At 37.4% G+C, this 20,198-nt stretch overlaps 1 protein-coding gene across 1 annotated transcript in view; it reads right to left on the bottom strand.

The window, feature by feature from the left end:
• Positions 1–20,198, bottom strand: part of LOC129064649 (disintegrin and metalloproteinase domain-containing protein 5-like) — a 100,721-nt gene that overhangs the window by 7,435 nt on the left and 73,088 nt on the right. Inside the window, exons 12-17 of the mRNA XM_054565769.1 lie at positions 15,201–15,291; positions 14,389–14,608; positions 11,866–11,952; positions 10,973–11,084; positions 7,543–7,702; positions 6,160–6,201 (exon numbers count right to left, since the gene is read on the bottom strand). Of these exons, the coding sequence (XP_054421744.1) occupies positions 6,160–6,201; positions 7,543–7,702; positions 10,973–11,084; positions 11,866–11,952; positions 14,389–14,608; positions 15,201–15,291 (712 nt within the window). The remainder of the gene's footprint in view (positions 1–6,159; positions 6,202–7,542; positions 7,703–10,972; positions 11,085–11,865; positions 11,953–14,388; positions 14,609–15,200; positions 15,292–20,198) is intronic.

Raw genomic sequence — 20,198 nt, forward strand, 5'->3', positions numbered from 1 at the left:
GACTTTTGATTTGGCCAGAGTCTTCATTCTATCTGAAAGAAGTCTCCTCATCTCTTGGCTGCTCTACTGCCCCCTGCCCCCGACCTGGCTCAGGCATGAAACAATAACTAGAGACAACCCTAAACTCGATTGGGTGGTTCCCAGGGGAAATCAGGCCTAGAAGTAAATTCCTTGAAGCATGCTTTGTTTTTCCTTCAAAGCTGTGATGGCCGGCTCATGCTGGGAAGGAAATTTACATTATTCACAGACCCTGACCTTAAACCATTTGGCACTCTACGTTTACTCATCTCGTCTCAGACCCATGTAAATCGGTGTGGTCCTGACATTTGTTTTCTTCAAAACATCATCTATTCTCTGTAAACATAAACATACTGATGTAATGAGATCACATGCACATTCCTACTACCCAGCCTGCACTGATAGCCCTTTCATTAAAAGCCATTGGGCATAGGGCCTCAGGGTATTCTCCACTAGAGAGAGTCGCCACCCCCTTTCCCTGGCAGACGGAGAAAGTATCTGGAACGGCTTATTTTTATTTCCCCATTCCTGACGACCCAGAGCGGCTCTGCGGGACCAGAGCCCTGCTCCACTTCAGTAGAGAAAGTAAGCAGTGCTCAGCAACTATTCCATAAGTTCTGGTGTTTTCTAGCCCCTAAGCGAACTCGGGAAAGAATACAAAATTAAATTAGGTCCGTGACTTTGAAAAGAACCTAAGCAAGCAAGTGGCCCCAATGCTTTTGCTCCCTTAGCTTCATGATATGTCTACTCTTGATAACAGGTATCTCAATACACTAAAGAAGGGTATTGTATTCAAAGAGAAGCAGTAACAAGAGTAGGATTGTATTCTGATACACTGGAGCAGGTCACAGGCCAGCTGAAGGCTAGGAGCTCTGAAGGGAAGGAGGAAGGTCGGACAGGAGGGAGATTCAGGTCAACCGACAGGGCAGAAGGGAAAAGAGTTACTCTCTATCCTTGTGTCATGAGGCTAAACCAGCAGGCTCTTGTGGCTTCAAGGGATGAGGATCGCAGGCTGAGTTCCCCAGATTCAGAGCCTCTCCTGGATTCAAGTTGGAGTAGGTAGGGTGAAAACTGAGACTGAAAATACAGTAGACAGCAGGCATAATTCAGGTGATTCAGATGCAGATGCTTTATTATATCATAATTTAAACCTTCAGTAGTGACAACACAGGTGAGGAATAAATTATGTTTTTTTCTTCTTGGTTTAGACCAATTTCTGATGACTTATTTTGTACCATCCTCTCTTCAGGCCAAGGTTGTTAGGAAGTGTTGCTGTAAGAGAAAACCAAACAAAATAACCAGAGTTGCTTTTTCTTTTTTTCCCCTGGGCTAACATATGTCTAACACAAGTAATTTAAAAGGCACAGGTAATTGAAAGGAAAGAGTCAAGGAAATGGAAAATAATGCAGAAAAAAAAAATTATCCTGTTACCTCAATGGCAAACAGTTTTATAATAGAAGTGGCTTTCTAAAATACTGTTTATTTACCCATGTTTAGTAACTAAATAGGTCAATAAAGCAAAGTATCTTGACATTTCCAGTGCACACCAATATACAAGCACACACACATGTGTGTACATCTATTTACTGAAATATTTTAACAGTGACCATCGTTTGTGCTAAGATTAATGATAATGATTATTTAACTATTTTGCATGCCTCTATTCTTTGAATGAATGCTTGTTACTTGTTACTTACGTAATAACAGCAGAATGATTCATACACTCAGATACACATACAATTATTTGAATGAATTAAGAAAGGAGAGTCAAGGCAATATTTGGTCATTCCAAGGACTCTGGATGGGAAAGGATCTTAATGCTATTAAAATCTGAAACTACCCTTCAGAATTATGGAAAATGAAACCAGTTAAGCATTAAATAAAGTCAGAATTTTTGTTGTAAACTTAAGTACAAAAGCAAAAAAAAATCTTTGAAACCAAGATAATGTTTAAAAAACAGGGATTTATTAACAGTATGTTAGGTCTAAAATCCCAACTTGCAGGGAAAAAAAATCAGTGAAGTGAGAGATGGAGGAAGGTAAAAATGTATTAAGGATCCCTAGTACTAAAGGGAACCTCAAAAATGCCTCTAATTCCATATGATGATATTGTGCACTTTCTAGTTCCATGCCACACTCTGTATAGAAATAGCTCAGTACTAGATGACATAATGGAAAATAACAAAATTCAACAGGATAGTAAAAAAGAGTAAATTTTAAGACATGCTATCTCTCAGGAAAAATACCACTTACATGTTCAATTCACTAAAAATAAATAACCGATGAAGTTACAACTTGATACAAGGAGACTGGTGATAATCATACAACCAGGTACTTTGGCAATAGAGACCAAAAAAAATGAGTGTATTAATGTATTTATGCTTTGATCAATCTTTCCTAGGGTATAACTGAATAATTGTTCCAAAATGTGTATACATTTAAGGATATTATTTACAGGGAGTCTGTAACAATGAAAAACTGGAAGTAGGCTAAATATTCATAATAATGGATTTTTAAAATAATTTAATTTTCATTTTTAAATTGAATACCATATGTCACAGAAGAATGATATAGGACTAATTTTAAGATATGAAAAGTCCATAAGAGTCTTTAAGTTTAAAAAAAACTTATTTTTATATTTACTTAGAAAACATTTAAGATTTGCATCTATATTATTAATGGAAATTGTCCTTGTGTGTTGATTTTGAAAAATTCACCCTTAATTTGTATATCAACCAAGGTAACTTAGATATTTTAATAAATATTTGATAATACATTAACAATAAAAAAGATGTAGTTTGAAAATAAAATGATCTGCACTTTAATTCATTGTTAGTTTAGTTCTAATACCAAAGTTTACCTGGATACCCCTCTTTTCCTTTCATATAAACCTCAAAATCTTTTTCTCAATTTTGGTACTCATATGTCCAAAAAATAACTTGATTGAGTTTATTTAAAATATATAGAAACATACATATACATAAATAGATTATTAATGCTGGAAAAGAAGAAAAATAAGCTTTAAAGTTAAAAGCTAATAGAGGAAGAAGTCAATTTCAAGTTAAGTAGAAAAGAGATATATTTTAGATAATCAGACTCAAAATTCGCAGAAAATTTCCTTTGTTCTAAGTGTAGTAACTAAATATTGAATTATAAAGTAAATATAAAATTTAAATATGATAGATACGATCGTTTTAAAGATAAATATATAAGCTACAAATTTGACTGAAACCTAATAATTTAGGAAGGTGCTAAATTGCCAAACTGTAATAAAAATTATACTGTTCCAATATATATTCTTTCTTGCATTTCTATTTTAATGTCTTTTATTTTTATTTTTATTTGCCTTTTTCTGATGAATAATAATGTTGAGCAATTTTTCCTGTTTTGAGTCCCTACAATATCATCTTTTGCGTAGTGTCTCTTCAAATAATTTGACTACTCGGTTCTCTCACTTTTTGTTATTGAGTTGTAGGGTCCTAAATATGAGTACTTCATTGGAAATATTCATTACAAAAGTTTCCCCCGCATTGTGACTTCCCTTTTCCTTTTATAAGGAAGTCTTTTGGGAAGCAAAAGTTCTTAAATTTTTAATAATTTTATTGTGTTGTAGTAAGCACACATATTAGATCTCCCTTCTTAACAAATTTTTAAGTGCATAATACAGTATTGTTGAAAATAGGGACAATGTTGTACAGCAGATCTCTAGAATTATTCATCTTGCATAACTGAGACTTTATTCTCATTGATTAGCAACACTACTTCTTCCCCTCCCCCAGCCCGGAGACAACCGCCATTGTACTCTCTGCTCCCATGAGTTTCCCTCTTTTAGCGACCTCGTGTAAGTGGAATGATGCAGCTATCTGTCCTTCTGTAACTGGCTTATTTCACTTCGTATAATGTCCTCAAGGTTCATCTGTGTTGTCTCCCATGGAGGATTTCCTTCTTTTTTTATGGCTGAACAACATTCCATCATATGTGTACACCCCATTTACTTTATCCATTCATCTCCTGATGGACATTTAGTCTGTATCCACATGGTAGCTATTGTAAACAGTAGTGCCATGAACACGGGACTGCTAATAGCGCTTTGAAATCCTGACTTCGATTATGTTTAAAAAAAAAAATCCAACAGTGGAATTACTGGTTCATACAGTGGTTCTATTTTTTAAGTTTTAAAAGAGCCTTCAACTGTTTCGCATAGTGGGTGCAATAATAATTTGCATTCCCACCAACAGGCTTTTGTGTGTGCGTTTTTCTGATACTAACAGGTAGTCATTTGTGTTTTTGACTTGCATTTCCATGATGATTTAGGACACTGATCATATTTTTCATATGCCTGTTGGCCATCAGTACGGTCTTTTGGGAGAAGTGTCTAAACAAGTCTCTAACCCATTTGTAAATCAGGTTATCGTGGTTTTTGGTATTGATATTCCATATTTTCACAATTAACCCTTTACCTGATAACGTGGTTTACAAATGTTTTCTCTAATTCTCTAGGTTGTCTTTCACTCTGCTGAATGTTTCCCTCGCTGTGCAGCAACTTGTTAGTTTGATACAGTCCCACTTGTCTATGTTTTGTTTTTCTTACCTCTACTTTTGGTGTGAGTCCAAAAAAAATCACATCTGAGGCCAATGTCATAAAGTTTTTCCCTGTTTTCTTTGATGGCTTTTACTGTGCTAGGGCTCACATATAAAAGTCTTTAATCCATTTGGAGTTGAGTTTTGTGTATGGTTTGAGGTAAGGGTCTGATTTCATTCTTTTCTACAGATATATTCTGTTTTTCCAACACCATTTGTTAAAGAGCCTATTCTTTCTTTATTGTGTATTCTTGGGCACCTTTTTAATCATATATGTGTGGACTGAGTTCTGGGTTTCTATTCTGTTCCATTGGTCTTTATTGTTTTTATACCAGTACCATACTGCATAGATGTATTTCATCTAAAAATGTGAATTTATTGATTTTAAGTTGTTACTAGTACCCTCTTTTCTTCTAATGTCCAAAATATCAAAAACATGCAATTTTAATACCTGATATTGATAATTTATATCCTTTCTCCTTTTAATTTCATTAGGTAATTTTTATCACTTGCATTATTTGTGATATAATAATAAAATTGCTATTGTCTTCGATTATTTTTTCTTTATTTTTGTTATTTTTCTGTGTATTTTCCTTTTCATTTATTTCTGCTCTTTCCTTAATTCTTTCTTTCCATCCATCGTCTCTGAGGGCAATGAGTTCTTCTATCTCTTTGGTAAAGATTATAATGGAAAAAATACATTTGATTGTTCTCTGTCCTATAATATGCATTTCATTGTGATTAAAAGGATAAAAGAAACACCTGCTAAAAAGGAGAGATATGCCTCATCTTTGGAGAAACTGAAACAGTCTGCCTTGACCATAGGATTAAGATGGTATTGTCCCTACTTAATAGTGCTTTTAAAATCAGAAATGCCCTCGTCAGGCATGTATCTCAACATTTGTTATATGAACATCAGTCAGTATGCAACTTTGTACTGCAAGTATGAAGAGAGAACTTGCAAAATAATCTTGGATGCTATTGAAATATTCTCTATTTTTATATTCAATCCATCATTTGCTAAGGGAAAGTTTTCTATACTGATAATAAAAGGGAAATATCTAATTTTATAAAATGATGTGTTTGATCATTTCATAGTCTAATCTCCAAGTTTACCTTCCCTATGAATTAATGCAGTAAAATCAAAGAATACTGCAAAACTCTATCTTAGTAACAGTAATTTTTTTTCTGAGATAATAGTATAACTATAAGCACAAATGGCATACCTTATAATATCAGTCCTCTTTTTATGTGGCAGTAAAATGTCATTTAGATATAAGTGCTTCTTACCAATACTCAGAAAAATCCTATAATTTATATCCTCATAGATATTTGCAAGGGTGCACAAAAGTCACTCTTTTAGTATAGCTCAGGGAAGAGAGGGTGAGATGTCACGAAACCGAATTTGATTGTTAGGGGTTATAAAGTAATACACAATGAGAATCATAAAGAATATCATGAACAAATGCTTTGGTTTGAACCAAACAATTCTTAAGTGCTCATAAACATCATGATCAAAAGACACAATGCAAAACGATTAATCACATTGTTCCACACTCACCTTACACTGGGGGATAAATTGCTGCTCTCTTCTGACACAGATCTATAAAATTGATAAAGCTTATTTTAAAGTGGGGAACTGTTAAAATCTTAAATGATTATCTGAATAAAGAAGGGCTTCAAAGAAACAGAGTGATTTATTAAGTGAATTATCTTCTTCCAACAAAATAAAATAAAAACAAAATAGATGCTGTCTCAATATTAGAACAAATGCCATCAGCCATCTTGCTTTGTTAACTCTTCTCGTCATCATTTTACATTTACTCAAGTGTTTATGTTGTAAGCTCACATTTGTACAGTCAGGTCCCCTGATTCTACGTTATCCCTAACTCCTCAAGTCAAATGAAACCAAAACCATTAAGTAGTAGTCAAAAATTTCAGTTAAATTTTCTATGTATGTGTACATATTTCTTTCTCTCATAACACATATTCATGTGTGCTCTTCCTATCAGGTTTTGGAATGTCAAACTAGAGGTAAATATTTCTGTGGGACAATACAGTGAATTATTAATAAGGGTCTCGATAATGATATTTAAGTACTTGTGTAACTCAGGTAGCAGAGTTGCACAGTGGAAGCATGATAGGCCCATTAGTATTTGTGTGACTGATTACAAGTAGCATGGGATTTCACTTACTAATTTGGTATACCTAAAAACTTCATGATACATTGGAAAGCTAGTATTATCTCCCATCTTATAGAGTTATGGAGAATAATTTTAAGAACATAAAGATCAAATCACTTGTTCGAGAAAGCAAGCATAGTTTTTACATGCAACATTTAGGAGTTAAAATTAGGTTTTCTGAAGCTCAATGTAATTCTCTTCGCAATTCATAATGCCACTTCCTGCCTCCTAACCTGACATAGTGAACTGACACATGTAATTTCTAGTTTAGAAATGATTTTCCAAATTAGCGATATCAATACTCAGGAAGATAAATATTATGGAGGCAAGTTCGCAGATACTATCTCTAGTTGAAGAAGGTGCTCTAATAAATTGTTTGCCACTGATCTGAGACTCTGTCTCTGAAATACTCAGTTTCGGAAAGTTCCCTTGAAATGCAGTGCGGCCTATTCTCATGAAGCCTGCGGCAAGGTAACCGTTTAGGCAGGGTCAGTGGACTGAGAGACTGGACAAACCACAATATTCAAGGCACCCACACATTCCTGTAAAATGATTCTGGTGGTAAAATGAGTGAAGCTAGAAAAACAAGGAGGATGGCAAACCAGTCTCAAATGTGTCCCTGGGCCTCTCCTCATGTCACATTACCTAGAGTCTTAGATTATTCCTGATGAAGCCTGAATACTTTGTTTCTTGGCTTATTTAATATGAGTTTTATATGTTCATATATATATATATATACACATATAAATATATATAGGTACCTCTCACTTTCAGTTTCTCCTCTGTAGCAGAGCTCTCTTATTTTAGCCCGCTTTGTTAAAACAGCAGCAGTAATGAGAAGCACAGGTAAAGAAATGTAGAAAATGAGTTGAAATCGGCGTTTTGGGGAAGTGGTAGGTCTCTGGTCCAATAAACTTCTAGCTACAATAGAAAATACCCATTTCAAATTATGCCACAGATTTTATTAACCAAGTGAGAAAGTGGAGGGGCTATCGTTACCAACACTAATCCCAAACACTAAATATTTCATTCATATGTATTATGAATATAATAAAGTTCCAAAACCAAATGTACAAAATGAGCTGGTCCTAGTGCTTTACTGATGACTTTACATTTTCAACCTTCCACCATATGGTGCTTTCTTTGATTGAAGGAAATGTTCTTTCACGAAGCACAGGTTTAATACATTTCAATTCTTTCCTGTTACAGCTTCTCCAAAGTTCAAACATGCATGTCACAGAGATTATTGGGATTATCCCCGGGAAATGCGGCATTTAATTTCTCCCATATTACGACAACTTTTTCTAAAAATTAAAAATTAGTAGTCACTAAGTTAAATAACTAAGTTGTTCAATCAAATATGTAGCAATATGAAATCAAAATGGCTCTAGGATTATTGCATCAGATGCATCGCTGAGCCTGGCGTTAACCCATTTGTGACTAACTGGTGCTAATTCCTACATTTTTCTCATCAGTTCTTACTCATTCTCAACTGAGAAGGTGGCTCCTCAGTTCCCACCTCTTTGTATATTCCAGACACCTTTCTGGAGCTGCACTGTGGCAAGTTCACTTTCTCCACGGTTTGCTGGCCTGCCTCCTTTTCCTGGAGACGGAGCACCGCCCCGGCACTTCTTTGCCAGCGGGAACAGTGGAGGAGCCGACAGGCAGAGGAGCCACTCTCAGGCCACACTTATTGTCAATTAATGATCACTGAGTGTCAGTGTGATCCCGTATCACGGCCTCTGGGGCAGTTACATTGCCAAAAGAATTTTAAAGTGAGTTCAGGGTAGGAAGTTCAACACTTCCTGTTGGTCTGCTTTGTGGCTGGGATTCCCCGTGTTATTAGGATAAGAATTACATTATATTTGTAATCAAAAAGCCACTGAATCAGAGGAAGAGACCAGCCTCTCTGGCTATATACTGCAGACTGATTCTCAGCTACTTGTATAGTCTGTGGGGTTATCAATGACACTACATGGGTTATTTGAAAGGAATATGGTATGTTCCCAGGAGGCCTCAAAAGCATGAATAGGAATTCCAGAAACCAGAAAAATTGGTCTGTCTTCTTTCTCTTATACTACTGCCTAGTTTTAACAAGCATTACTACTAACAGCTAAAAATGAATGTTTTCTACTAACTCTCCTTTCAGTTTGGTCTTCTTCATTTAATTAGTTGCTCTGGGTTTCCATTTTACATCGGTTAAAACCAGTCCCCAGTAATCCGCCTCACAGCTTCCTGTACTTCATTCCACAGATGCTTTGGGGAATCATCTAGGCATTTAACTATTCATGGTTTCCCACCTTCTTCCTTGTATTACCCCAAACTGTTTTAGCCTTTACTACTCAAGGGTTTAACTGTCAAATCAGACTCCCCAAAGCATAAATCTCACTCACACCAAACATTATAGTCAAACATCGCATATAGAAAAAAGGGTCTCTCCCCAGAGGAGCCTGACTCCCTCAGCTGCCTCCCCGAAAGGTTCCCTTGTCCCCCTGCCCCTGGCATCCAAATTGGCTTTAGAAAAAAACAGATGAGAGTTTTGAGGAAAATGGAAACGATATTGCTCATAAGGAAGCTACCTCAGTTTTGCACTGGTAAAAACATGATTACCTAGTTTCTCCAACTGACTATTCCACCATAAATCAATAAATTCCAGGTTTTAAAGTAAGCTATGTATACAGCTAAGTACAATCTGCCAAAAACATTTTATAGAGAGGGACTCTTAGTATCTACCGCCAATGAATACTGTTAATGTATGTGTGGTGGTTAATTTTATGTGTCATCTTGACTGGGCCATGTGTGCCAAGGTACTTAGTCAAATATTATTCTGGGTGTTTCTGTGAGGGTGTTTTGGAATGACATTAGCATTTATAATACATCGGTAATTATAAAAAAAGCAGACTGCCTTCTTTAAGATGAGTGGGCCTCATCCGATCAACTACAGGTCTTAATAAAACAAAAACGCTGATCTTCTCGAGAATAAGAGAGGATTCTTTCTGCCTGAGGAACCTGAGCAGAGACGTTGGTTTTTCCTGTGTCTAGAGCCTGCCAGCCTCTGGACTGTGCATAAACCGTCAGCTCTCCCACGGCTCCAGGCATGACAACTCGCCCTGCAGATCTTGGGACTTGTCAGCCTCCATAATCACATCAGCCAATTCCTCTCTCTCCCCCCTCCGTCTCCAAACACACACAAACATCCTTTGTCCAGTTTCTCTGGAGAAACCTAATACAGAGTTTGGTACTTAGAATTAGGGTGCTGCTGTAACAATTATCTAAAAATGTGAAAATGGTTTTGGAACTGGGTAATGGTAGATAGAGCCTGGAGAAATTTTGAGGCACATTTTAGAAAACCCTAGATATACTGTAGAGGTAAAATTATAAAACTATATCATTTCAAATAAGTATCTATTTTTCACATATTTATGAGAAAATAATGATATACGTGTAAAATTATATGTGACGTGTTCAATTATCATGCTTTTATTTTGGTCTAATACACAGTCTGATACAACGTTGCGTTAGCTCTCTAAAAAGTTGGTCACCCTAGGCATGGCCACCGCCTAGTATCTGAGCTACAGGCAAGCCTGCCGGGCGTTTCATTATTCCTTTGCCCGAAAGGAAAGGGAGTCAGGGTGGACAGTCCTCTTCCGCTCCCGGGTCATTTTAGATGGGCTCCCATACATTCTGGAGCAGGGAGTTGTCCCTAAACTGTTCCCATTCTTATCCAGACTAAGATTATTCTTAATCTTCGAATAATGCTCAGGAACTCCAGCGTGGGAGAGGAGGAATTCTCAACAGGAAATTTCAAAAAAATTAAATGGGAAGCCTTATAATTCAGGAAAAGGAATCAAAATCAGCCTGAAAGATTCCAGTGGCGCTAATATAACAATGAGGTATAAACCAGGAATATATGAGGCAATCCAGAGTGAACCATCTAAATTAACTAGTCAAATTATATGCACTGGAATTTCTCATTTGAAAGTGCCTAATACGGGTTACACTTTATGTTAGTAAACAATGTCAATGTTGACATAGAAAGGAGAGTACAAACATATAGTCCAATTTTTTTAACCTTATATATAAAATAAAACCGCGCTTTTTGGCTTTCATTGTTCGGTAATCTAGCTTGTAACCCATCCTTTTATTCTCTTTCGCATTATCTTTCACTAATAAACCGTTAAAGACACTAACTTGATTCGGATCGGTGCCCATCATCAATGCTTCCAAACTGTCCTTTCTGTTCCGTGCAGTTCGGAGGAGCAAACCCTTTATTACAATGGCAATGGTTGAAATTGTTGCAAACCTGAAATAATCAGAATACAGAATAATTTTTATGTATAAAGATGGTTTTCAATAGAGACCAATGAATATTCTATACTTATGCAACAAGTAATTTATTCCAGATAAATTAGCCATTCTAGAGGATTTATCTTAAATGGAAATGTCAACAAATTTTCACACGAAATTATCTACACCTTAAAATGTACATCTAGCCACCTTTGTCAAATATCAACTGCTCATACAGGCAACTGATATTTTAACAAAAATAATAAAATAAAATTCCAAAACAAATAAATAAGTAAATAAAAATTACATGTAGCTTCTGTTGCCAAATCAGTTTTTTAATTCTTTCAACTCTCCCCACAGCCAAAACCAAGTATCAGTAATTACCAATAACACACCATTATTAATCATCATGCACTTGCCAGCTTCACAGAGTGTCCCAGGCTCTAAATTAACAAATAAGACTACCAAGGAAATTCTAATAACTTTTGTTTACCAGTGTCTGCCTTCGCTCTGTAAACTTATGATGATTTCAGTGATATGGCAACATATGTTGTTTATAGCACACCCACCCCACATATTTAACATTTTATACATCCAGAATCATCTTAAATACTTCTACTTTACCTTCTCTGATAAATGGTTTGGCAAGATTTCTTTGGAAAATAATATTAAAGCTATAAATTATAAACTGGTAAGCAAAACCAAGTAGTACAAAAATGACTAAAAATTTGAATAATTTTATAAATCTTCAGACTGTTTATTGAATTTTCAAAGCATGTAGCTTAAAATGAACTTACTCCACGGAGCCTGCAATGTCTAGAACTTTCACACAAACTGTAATCAATCAAGTATTTAATCTCTCGACAGCTAAATCTTTCACATATCTAAAAGCAAAAGGAAGAGAAATGTAAAGTCTCAAACAATCAGATCATGCGTATTGGTACATAAGAAAAATTGAAGACCATCCCAGAATTCATATTACCAAGGATTGGCATAAAAATCCAAATAATAAAGCAATAGTGAGTACATTGAAATAAATGTAAAATAGGTTATTTATCTTCAGATTATAAAAATGCAATCATATATAAGGAGTTGAAGTTTTATTTTCTTATTGTCTAGTACCAGAAGTCCTCTTGGAAAGATAAATTTCTGGGAAAATAACTTGACTAGCGCCCTGAGGAACATTTTTTAAACGCCCATGCTGGGCTCCACCTGAGACCATTGCATGAAAATCCCTGGGGGCAGAGTCCAGGCAATTGTGAGCAGTCAGTGCGGGGCACTGTCTGGTGGGGAGTTCAAGTCTTACATCATCGGTATTAAGATACTCCCATACCCACATTTAAAATCACACTTAAACTATAGAACAACCATTATTCAGAACTGTCCTAAATCTGGCTGAATGGAAGTCCTGCCACTAGGGATGTAAGAGGTGGAGACATGGACCCAGCTGGTGCCACACCCATATGTGGTGAATAAATGTAGGGAGTGGTATCTCAACTGTGGAGGTCCCCGCAAGTAGCAAGAGGCCCCAGCCCCACCCCCGGCCTCCCAGGCAGGGTTGCAGTGCCAGGAGGAGAAAACCCCATAACTTCTAGCTGTGAAAACAAGCAGGAATTGTGGCTGAGTGAGACAGAGGGCTTCTGGAGTCCCAGGCGGTTTCCCTTTACCTGGTGGAGGTCACAGCTGATCGGACAGATACCAATCAAATCTTCCCTTAAATACTGTTACATATATCGGGTGCATAGGCTCAAGGTCATTACTAGCTTGAACGTTATGGCTTAACTTTCAAATCATACATTGGGTCACGTACAAATGCACCGGATGTATGCAACAAGTAACAATAGTTAAGAAAAGAGCTTGTTTGTATCTCCCAGATCAGCCACAACCTCTGCCAGGTTAAAGAGCCCATATTATTCAGACTCACTCCCTCTGAGCTCCAGTGCTGGTGAAGCAGCTTGAAAAAAACCAGGGACATACGGGGAGAAACTAAATTGTCTGGCATAGTAGTGAGAGCTGGGGGCAGGTGGGAGGCAGCCTACTGCCTCGCTAAAGTGCGAGCAGAGGCCATTGCTCCTTTTCTGAGACCAGCCCCTCCCACAGAGCTGGCAGGTGGGTGCCCTGTCTGCATCTCCATGAACATGGCCCTCACTGCTCACCCTACCCTGGTGATTCCCTGAGACCCTGCCCCACCCAACTTGCAGGCCCACCCAAGCCATTTCCAGTGACTTTTCCATACCAATGGCCTCCCTTGCCTCACGCTTTGGACTTCCCTAAAATTTCGCAAGCCAGCAGCATTTGGCCTCTGTATACCTTGTACCTCTTGCTAAGTGGCCCAAGGCCCAGCACTAGCAGCCACCAACCTTGGTTTGCAACTTGGCTTCTCCTGGGCACCTCCAAGCCCAGCACAAGCAGCAGCTACTGTCACTGTCAAGAGGAGCCTAAGCAGACACAACCAATAAATGCAAAGTGGTACCCTAGGTGCAGTCCTAGAGAAGGACATGAAGTAAGAGCTAAGGAAATCTGAATGAAGTCCTAGATTTAGTTAATAACAATGCCTCAACATCAGTCCTTTGATTATGACAAATGTATCAAAGGACTCATGGACAGCAGTGTGGTGATTGCTGGGGGTGGGGGAGATATAAGGGGGCTCAATGGTAATGGAAAAAGTACAATAAAGATTAAATAAAAAATAAATATTATCAGGTTTTTTCCTTGTCGGAGGCAAAGCCTCATTTTTGGCAATGGAAAAGGCTTCCGCAAGCTGCTCCGATGGATATCCTCCCAGCTTGGCTAATGCATTCTGTCAGAGCAGCAGGGACTTGATAGGGAGCTAAAGTAATCATTTCGGACAGACAACTAATGCTCTACCCGAGGCATTGACTTATGATAGGATTTGTTCTCTGCTAATGCCTTAAAAGTGATTGCTGATGACCTGATCTAAATGGCTAAAAAGTCCAAAAACTCCTTTTAAACTTAGAAAATTAATAGGTGGCACTCTCCCATAAGAGGGTGACTCTGTGAGGCCTCCACCAGGATAAAAAAGAAATGTATCATGCTAGTGTTAGATGTTAATAATAAAAGAAACTGGGTTTGTTGCTTGAAACTGGGCAAGTGGGCGAGAGGGAAGAGGTGATGCTTGTAAAATTGGATGTGGTGACGGTTGTGCAACTTCGTAAATTAATCAGAAACAATGAATCGTCCACCTATACCATAGGTAAATTTTATGGAAAAATTATACCTCAGTCAGGTTGTTTTAAAATGCATTGGTTGGCATACTGTCAAAATGAGTATAACCATAAAACAGTATTTAAAACACTTACCATCCCAGGACCACACGTAGAGCCATCTTCTACAAATGTTTTATCTCTGTCTTCAGGTGTACTATATGTTGTCCGTGTCTCTTTAAGTATCCTGTCCGTGTTTAGATACGTAGATACGCACATTTCTTCTCGTATATGTGTGTATACCACAGATAAATTTGCCCGTGACACCAATGCTTTATGTGGCCAGGCACAAACTAATTTTCCACACAGTATATTACTAGAAGCATAAGACATAAAAAAATTATCTTGTTATTAACATAGATTGTTGACACAGCTAAGGTAAAAACATATTTTACCAAATTAAATCCATGTTTCAAGAACTTCCTCTCAGTAAAGTTTTCAGAGCATACCAACATATGTATGATGTGGCTCTTTTTGTTTTATGAGGCAAGGTGGCAAGGGAAAAATTAATGATTTTTGCAATCTGATGGACCTAATCTTTCCTGTATTAGCTTCTGCTATTTAAGTAAATGGTTGCTGGTCTTCAGTTTTTTCATTGGTAAAAAACGGACTAACTCTTACTACAAATGTTTGATGTATTAAATATATTTATAATATAAACTGTATATAAACAACTTAACACAACATCTAGCTCATCACAGCAAAAAACAGAGACAATTTTCATGGTCATTGTTGTAACATTATAGGCTCATGTTATTTGTAGGCAATGGGTAAAAATGTTCTCAGATCATGAAACAAAGAAAACCTGGTATCAAATACTGTTTTAGTGAGTACATAATAATATATTCTAGGATCCTAACAGCATATAACCTACATCGCAAACAAATTAGAATTGTCTAAATACATACGGAAATCCACAATAGACTCTACCGCAGTTTCCGTATCTGTCTCCTAATGAATTCATTTCTTCAAAACAAGCAAATGGAGCACCTCTAGAAGCTAAAAGAAAAACTATAAGTAAATTATAACACATAATTCCTATTATCATTAAAGAAATAATAGACTCACTCTGGAAATCATAATGTGATCCCTAGGGAGATTTATAATTACCTAGCATTAAATAGCAGCTTGGGGTAGATCTCAGACTAAAATGAGATCCCCTCATTTTAAGCCTGCTAAGCTGTCCTGGGTACCACACAAAACAGGAGAGAAATAGCATCCATAATGAAATACTGAGAAGAAGCCCAAAGATCACTTAACTCTCCTTCTTCCATACTATATGCCTCATCTGTGTTCCCAAGCATCCTAACAATCACTAAATAAGAATTGTTGAATTTTAAAATTAGGAAGGACAACACTGTTTATCTCCGTAGGCCCTTTGATATATTTAGTTATGTCTAATTTTAAAATCATGAATAATTCAAATGTATATAATAGCTGCCTCATCACTTAGACTTGGTGATTTAGAGGTGCGTTGGGTTGATCATGATCATTCACATGCAATAAGAACAATCTTTTCTTGTCACCACTATAAAGTGACAAGTGAACTCCCTTCAGCAATTTCACATATTTTCATAGTTGGAGAACATTATCTAAGACTTTCACCATCTCTCCCAAAAGATATAATCCATACATGCACAGGGTGCTCCTAAACAGTCAAAAGAGGTCTGTGAGCAGAATTTCACCATAATCAGCCTTTTCTCTTTTGAATGGACCTACTCTTGAACTCACCCAGTAATTACCTTGTATTTGATTCACTCCAATCAAAATACTGTCATGATTAAATCTCATTTAAACATGTCAATTCTCCCAAATTCTATATAGGGCCAAGACTGGGATGATGGAAAATTTAACGGGGTAGAGGAACAAAAATATAATAATCAGATAACATCTTAATGCATTAAAAAAAATCAAACTTGATTGCAAGCAAAATCCATAATGAAAAAAACACTAAATTTTGGATAGGGACAGGTCATTGTCTGTTGTGTAAAACCCTGCCTTACAATGCCATTTGAACAGCCTTTCCAATCCACCTACACTTCCTGGAAGTGGCTTGGGAGCCACGTCAGGAAGCCACCACTCTGAACGTCCTCTACGGTGGGCTTTTTCTGCTCAACTTTTGAGGCTCAGAATGGCACATATTTCCACACTGTCTTCTTGACACCCAAGGCCCGCTGCCCTGGCAGACTTACTCCTGGCCAGAATTTCCCTTGCCTACCAAAACTGTGTCGCTGTACTTCCATCAGCTCCTTTTCCTGGGGCCTAGAGATTTAAGTATGTAAGTATCCATTTTCCTATTCTTGCCTACATTTGACAGGCTTTGAAATGAGGTCACCACGAACCCAAATGAACAAAGAAAGACAGTGATCAGAAGTTTGGGCCATTTTAGGACAGAAACTTGACACTCTTACTGCAGCACTTAAGTCAATGGAGTTCCCTGAACCCCAAGGGGGAAAGTTCGTTGAGGAACAATGCCAACCTCAGGTACTATCAGGAGCTGCAATGACCTGCTGTGGGTGGGAATGGTCTTGAAGGAGAGTCTGAGAAAGTAGTGGGATCAAGAGAATGAATTATTCACCTGGTAGGGCCAAATAAAGGCCAATCACTGACGGGTTTTGTTTGTTTGGGGGGTGTTTCTGCTTTTTTCCTATGTGGCTAGAAGACTATCTAGAAAAAGAAGGCATTTATTTTGTGTACGTTTATATACTTGTTCACCTTAGTTGTTAATCCCTTGCATTTTGGAATTCACAGTCTTTCCCATCACATTTTATTACCAGGGAAGGGCCACGATGGAGGTAGGCAGGTATTTACGTTTGTTTGTGGGTGAGGAAACCCAGTGTCCTGCACTTTGTGACATTGATCTCAATGCTCAAGAATATTACAAGCAGCTACTCCTAAGCTGTATGACTTAGGGGTTATCAGCAGCTGAAGTATCAAATATAACCAAAAGATAGCATCATTTTAGCTCCCTGTGATTATATATACGAGACAGGGAGAGAAAAGGTCTAATTCCATAAAATGCTTCCATGTAAAAAATACTCAAAGTGCCACCTGTCACTGGAATGGCTAATGGAGCTTAGGAATAGCAAAATATAATAAAACAGGCCCTGGAAAGGGGGCAGAGGGTGTGATAAACACACCTTCTGGTGTAAAATGGAAAGTGGTTGCAGCCCATTGGACACCTACTCTAGGATGCCCAGGCTGAAGCTATGAAGCCAAGTAGCACTGCTGATGGGAAAGGAAGTTGGGGCAGCTACTGTGGAAAACAGTATGGAGGTTCCTCAAAAACTTGAAAGTAGGACTAATGACATCCAGCAATCCCACTTCTGGGTATATGTTCAAAGGAATTGAAATCAGGATCTCAAAGAAACAACTGCATTCCCATATTCATTGCAGCCTGATTCATGATATCCAAGATATGTAAACAACATAAGGGTCCATAAACAGCTTAATGTAAAAGAAAATGTGTGTATGTATGTGTATATACAATGGAATAGAATTCGATCATGAAGAGAATGAATTCCTGCCATTAGACACAACATGGATGAATCTTGAAGACATTATGCTAAGTGAAATAAGTCAGACGGAGAAAGACATATCCCATAATATCACTTATATGTGGAATCAAAAAAAAAAAAAAAACAGACACAGAGAAACAAAGAATAGCATAGTGATTATTAGGGGCATTGGGTAGTGGAAATAGAGAGATATGGCCAAAGGGTAAAAAGTTCCAGTAACAGTATTTACAAGTTTTAAGGATCTAACGTACAGCATAGTGGTTATAGTTAATAAAACTGTATTATATACTTGAAAATTGCTAACAGAGAAAAATAAGATTTCTCACTACAAAAAAAAAGTGGCAAGTACATAACAGGATGAAAGTGTTAGCTAATCCTATGGTGGTAATCATTTAGCAATGTGTAAATGTATCAAGTAAACATGTTGTAACCCTTAAATTTACATAATGTCATATGTCAATTACATCTCAATAATGTAGGGGTGGGGGAAGATATTCTAGAGGGAGAAAGACACCAACAACATTATAGTGCAGGAAGTACTGGTCACCCCTTCCCTCACAAATGCATGGATTCAGCAATAATTCATAAAGAAATTCCCTTTCTAATGAACCTAAACAAGATGAAATTCTTTACTCTGGGAAAACACAAAACCAAACTTACCAGAGCCAGTAGGGAGATTCAGGACAACTTCTTGACGGAGACCTGATCTTGTCACAGTGCCTTTCAAGCAGGAAGAGACCATCTACCTCCTATTTTCATCCAGGAGAGGGAAGGGATTTATGTGCATGCCCAGGACCGACACACTTCCAGAGGGGCTGCCTAATGCCCAAAGATCTGGAATCTGCCTTGCCAATTACTGGAGCTTTGATGGATATGGACAGACTAGCTGCCCAGGAAGCAACTAGGGGTGGCAGCTTGAGCTGGTAGACACCAATGGTACCCCTCCAGCTCAACACACAGTGAGTGCATGAATAACCCCAGATCTCACTTTCCGCCTTGGGGTAGAAGAAAGAGTTGATCAATTTTTCCTAGAGCTCCTGGTACCAAACGGAAATCATGCAGCTTACAATAGACTAATTAAGCTGAAAAAAAAAAATGCACTAAAGGAGCTCAACAACAGCCTAGGTCAACCAGAAGAAAGGATCAATGAACTCTCAGAGCAGTCATTGAAATTTATTTAGTAAGAACAAACAAGATAAAAGAATGCAAAAGGGTAAAGAAAGCTTAACAGACTTATGGGGGAAAACCAAGGAGACTGATATATTCATGATGGGAGTTCCAGAAGGAAAAAGAAAGGGGGAAGGACCAGAAAGCATATTCAAAGAAATAATGGCTAAAAAGTCCCCAAATTAGAGGGAAGAAATGGACATCCAGATCCAGTAAGACCAAAGAAACTCAAATAAATTGAACCCAAAGAAATCCACATGAAGACACATCATAATCAAATTGCCAAAATTCAAACACAAAAAGAGAGTTTCAAAAGTAGAGAAAAAAGTGAGTTGCCACAATCAAGGGATCCCCTATAACACTATGAGTGGATTTTTCAGCAGAAACATAGAGTCCAGGGATTGGTGGGATAATATATTCAAAGTGCTGAAAAGAACAAAACTGCCAACAAAGAACAGTATCCAGGGCAAAACTACCCTTCAAAAATTAAGGAGAGCTAAAATCAGAAGCAGAAAGAGTTCATAACCAGTAGACCTCCCTTACACAAAATGCTAAAGTGAGTAACATCACCATTGTGGTGGCTTAGATATCCCTTCTTAAAAAAAAACCACATATATTTATTATGTATTAATAATTATTATGTATTATGTATTATTAAGCCCTTATATTTGGGGCCAGATAATTTTTGTTGCAGGGAATGTTCTTTGCCTTGTAGGACATTTAGTAGCATCCCTGATCTTACCCTCTAGAGACCAGTATCAGTTCCAAGCTAGAAAAAGCAAAAATGTCTGCAGGCATTATATCTGGTAAGCAAAGGTCAAGAATGCTTCTACGTATTCTGCAATGCACAGGACAATCCCTCTCACCCCCACCTCCCACAACAAAGAAATGTCTGGGCCTAAAATATCAATAATTCTGAGGTTGAGAAACCCAGATGTAACTGTTGGGTTAGTACTCACACACCTTTGGGAGCCACACAACTTTATTTGGTGACAGAGCTCCTTATTAATGCCTGTGACTTCAACTAATGAGATTTTCTACTTCCTAGAGAACAATCATCAGCACAAAATTAATGACAGAAACATGTTAACATTTATGTTATACCTAGAATAGGGAGTGTCTTTATGTGAAGGAATAACACTGAGGAACATGCTGTAGCTGCTAGACTTTTACAAAAACGAAATTTGGTAAAGAACTTAGAGAAAGGTAGTGTATGTCCAT

This window comes from Pteronotus mesoamericanus, unplaced genomic scaffold (genome assembly GCF_021234165.1).
Source record: "Pteronotus mesoamericanus isolate MK-2021 breed Mesoamerican mustached bat unplaced genomic scaffold, CSHL_Meso_final contig_169, whole genome shotgun sequence".
In the NCBI taxonomy this organism is placed as follows: Eukaryota; Metazoa; Chordata; class Mammalia; order Chiroptera; family Mormoopidae; genus Pteronotus; species Pteronotus mesoamericanus.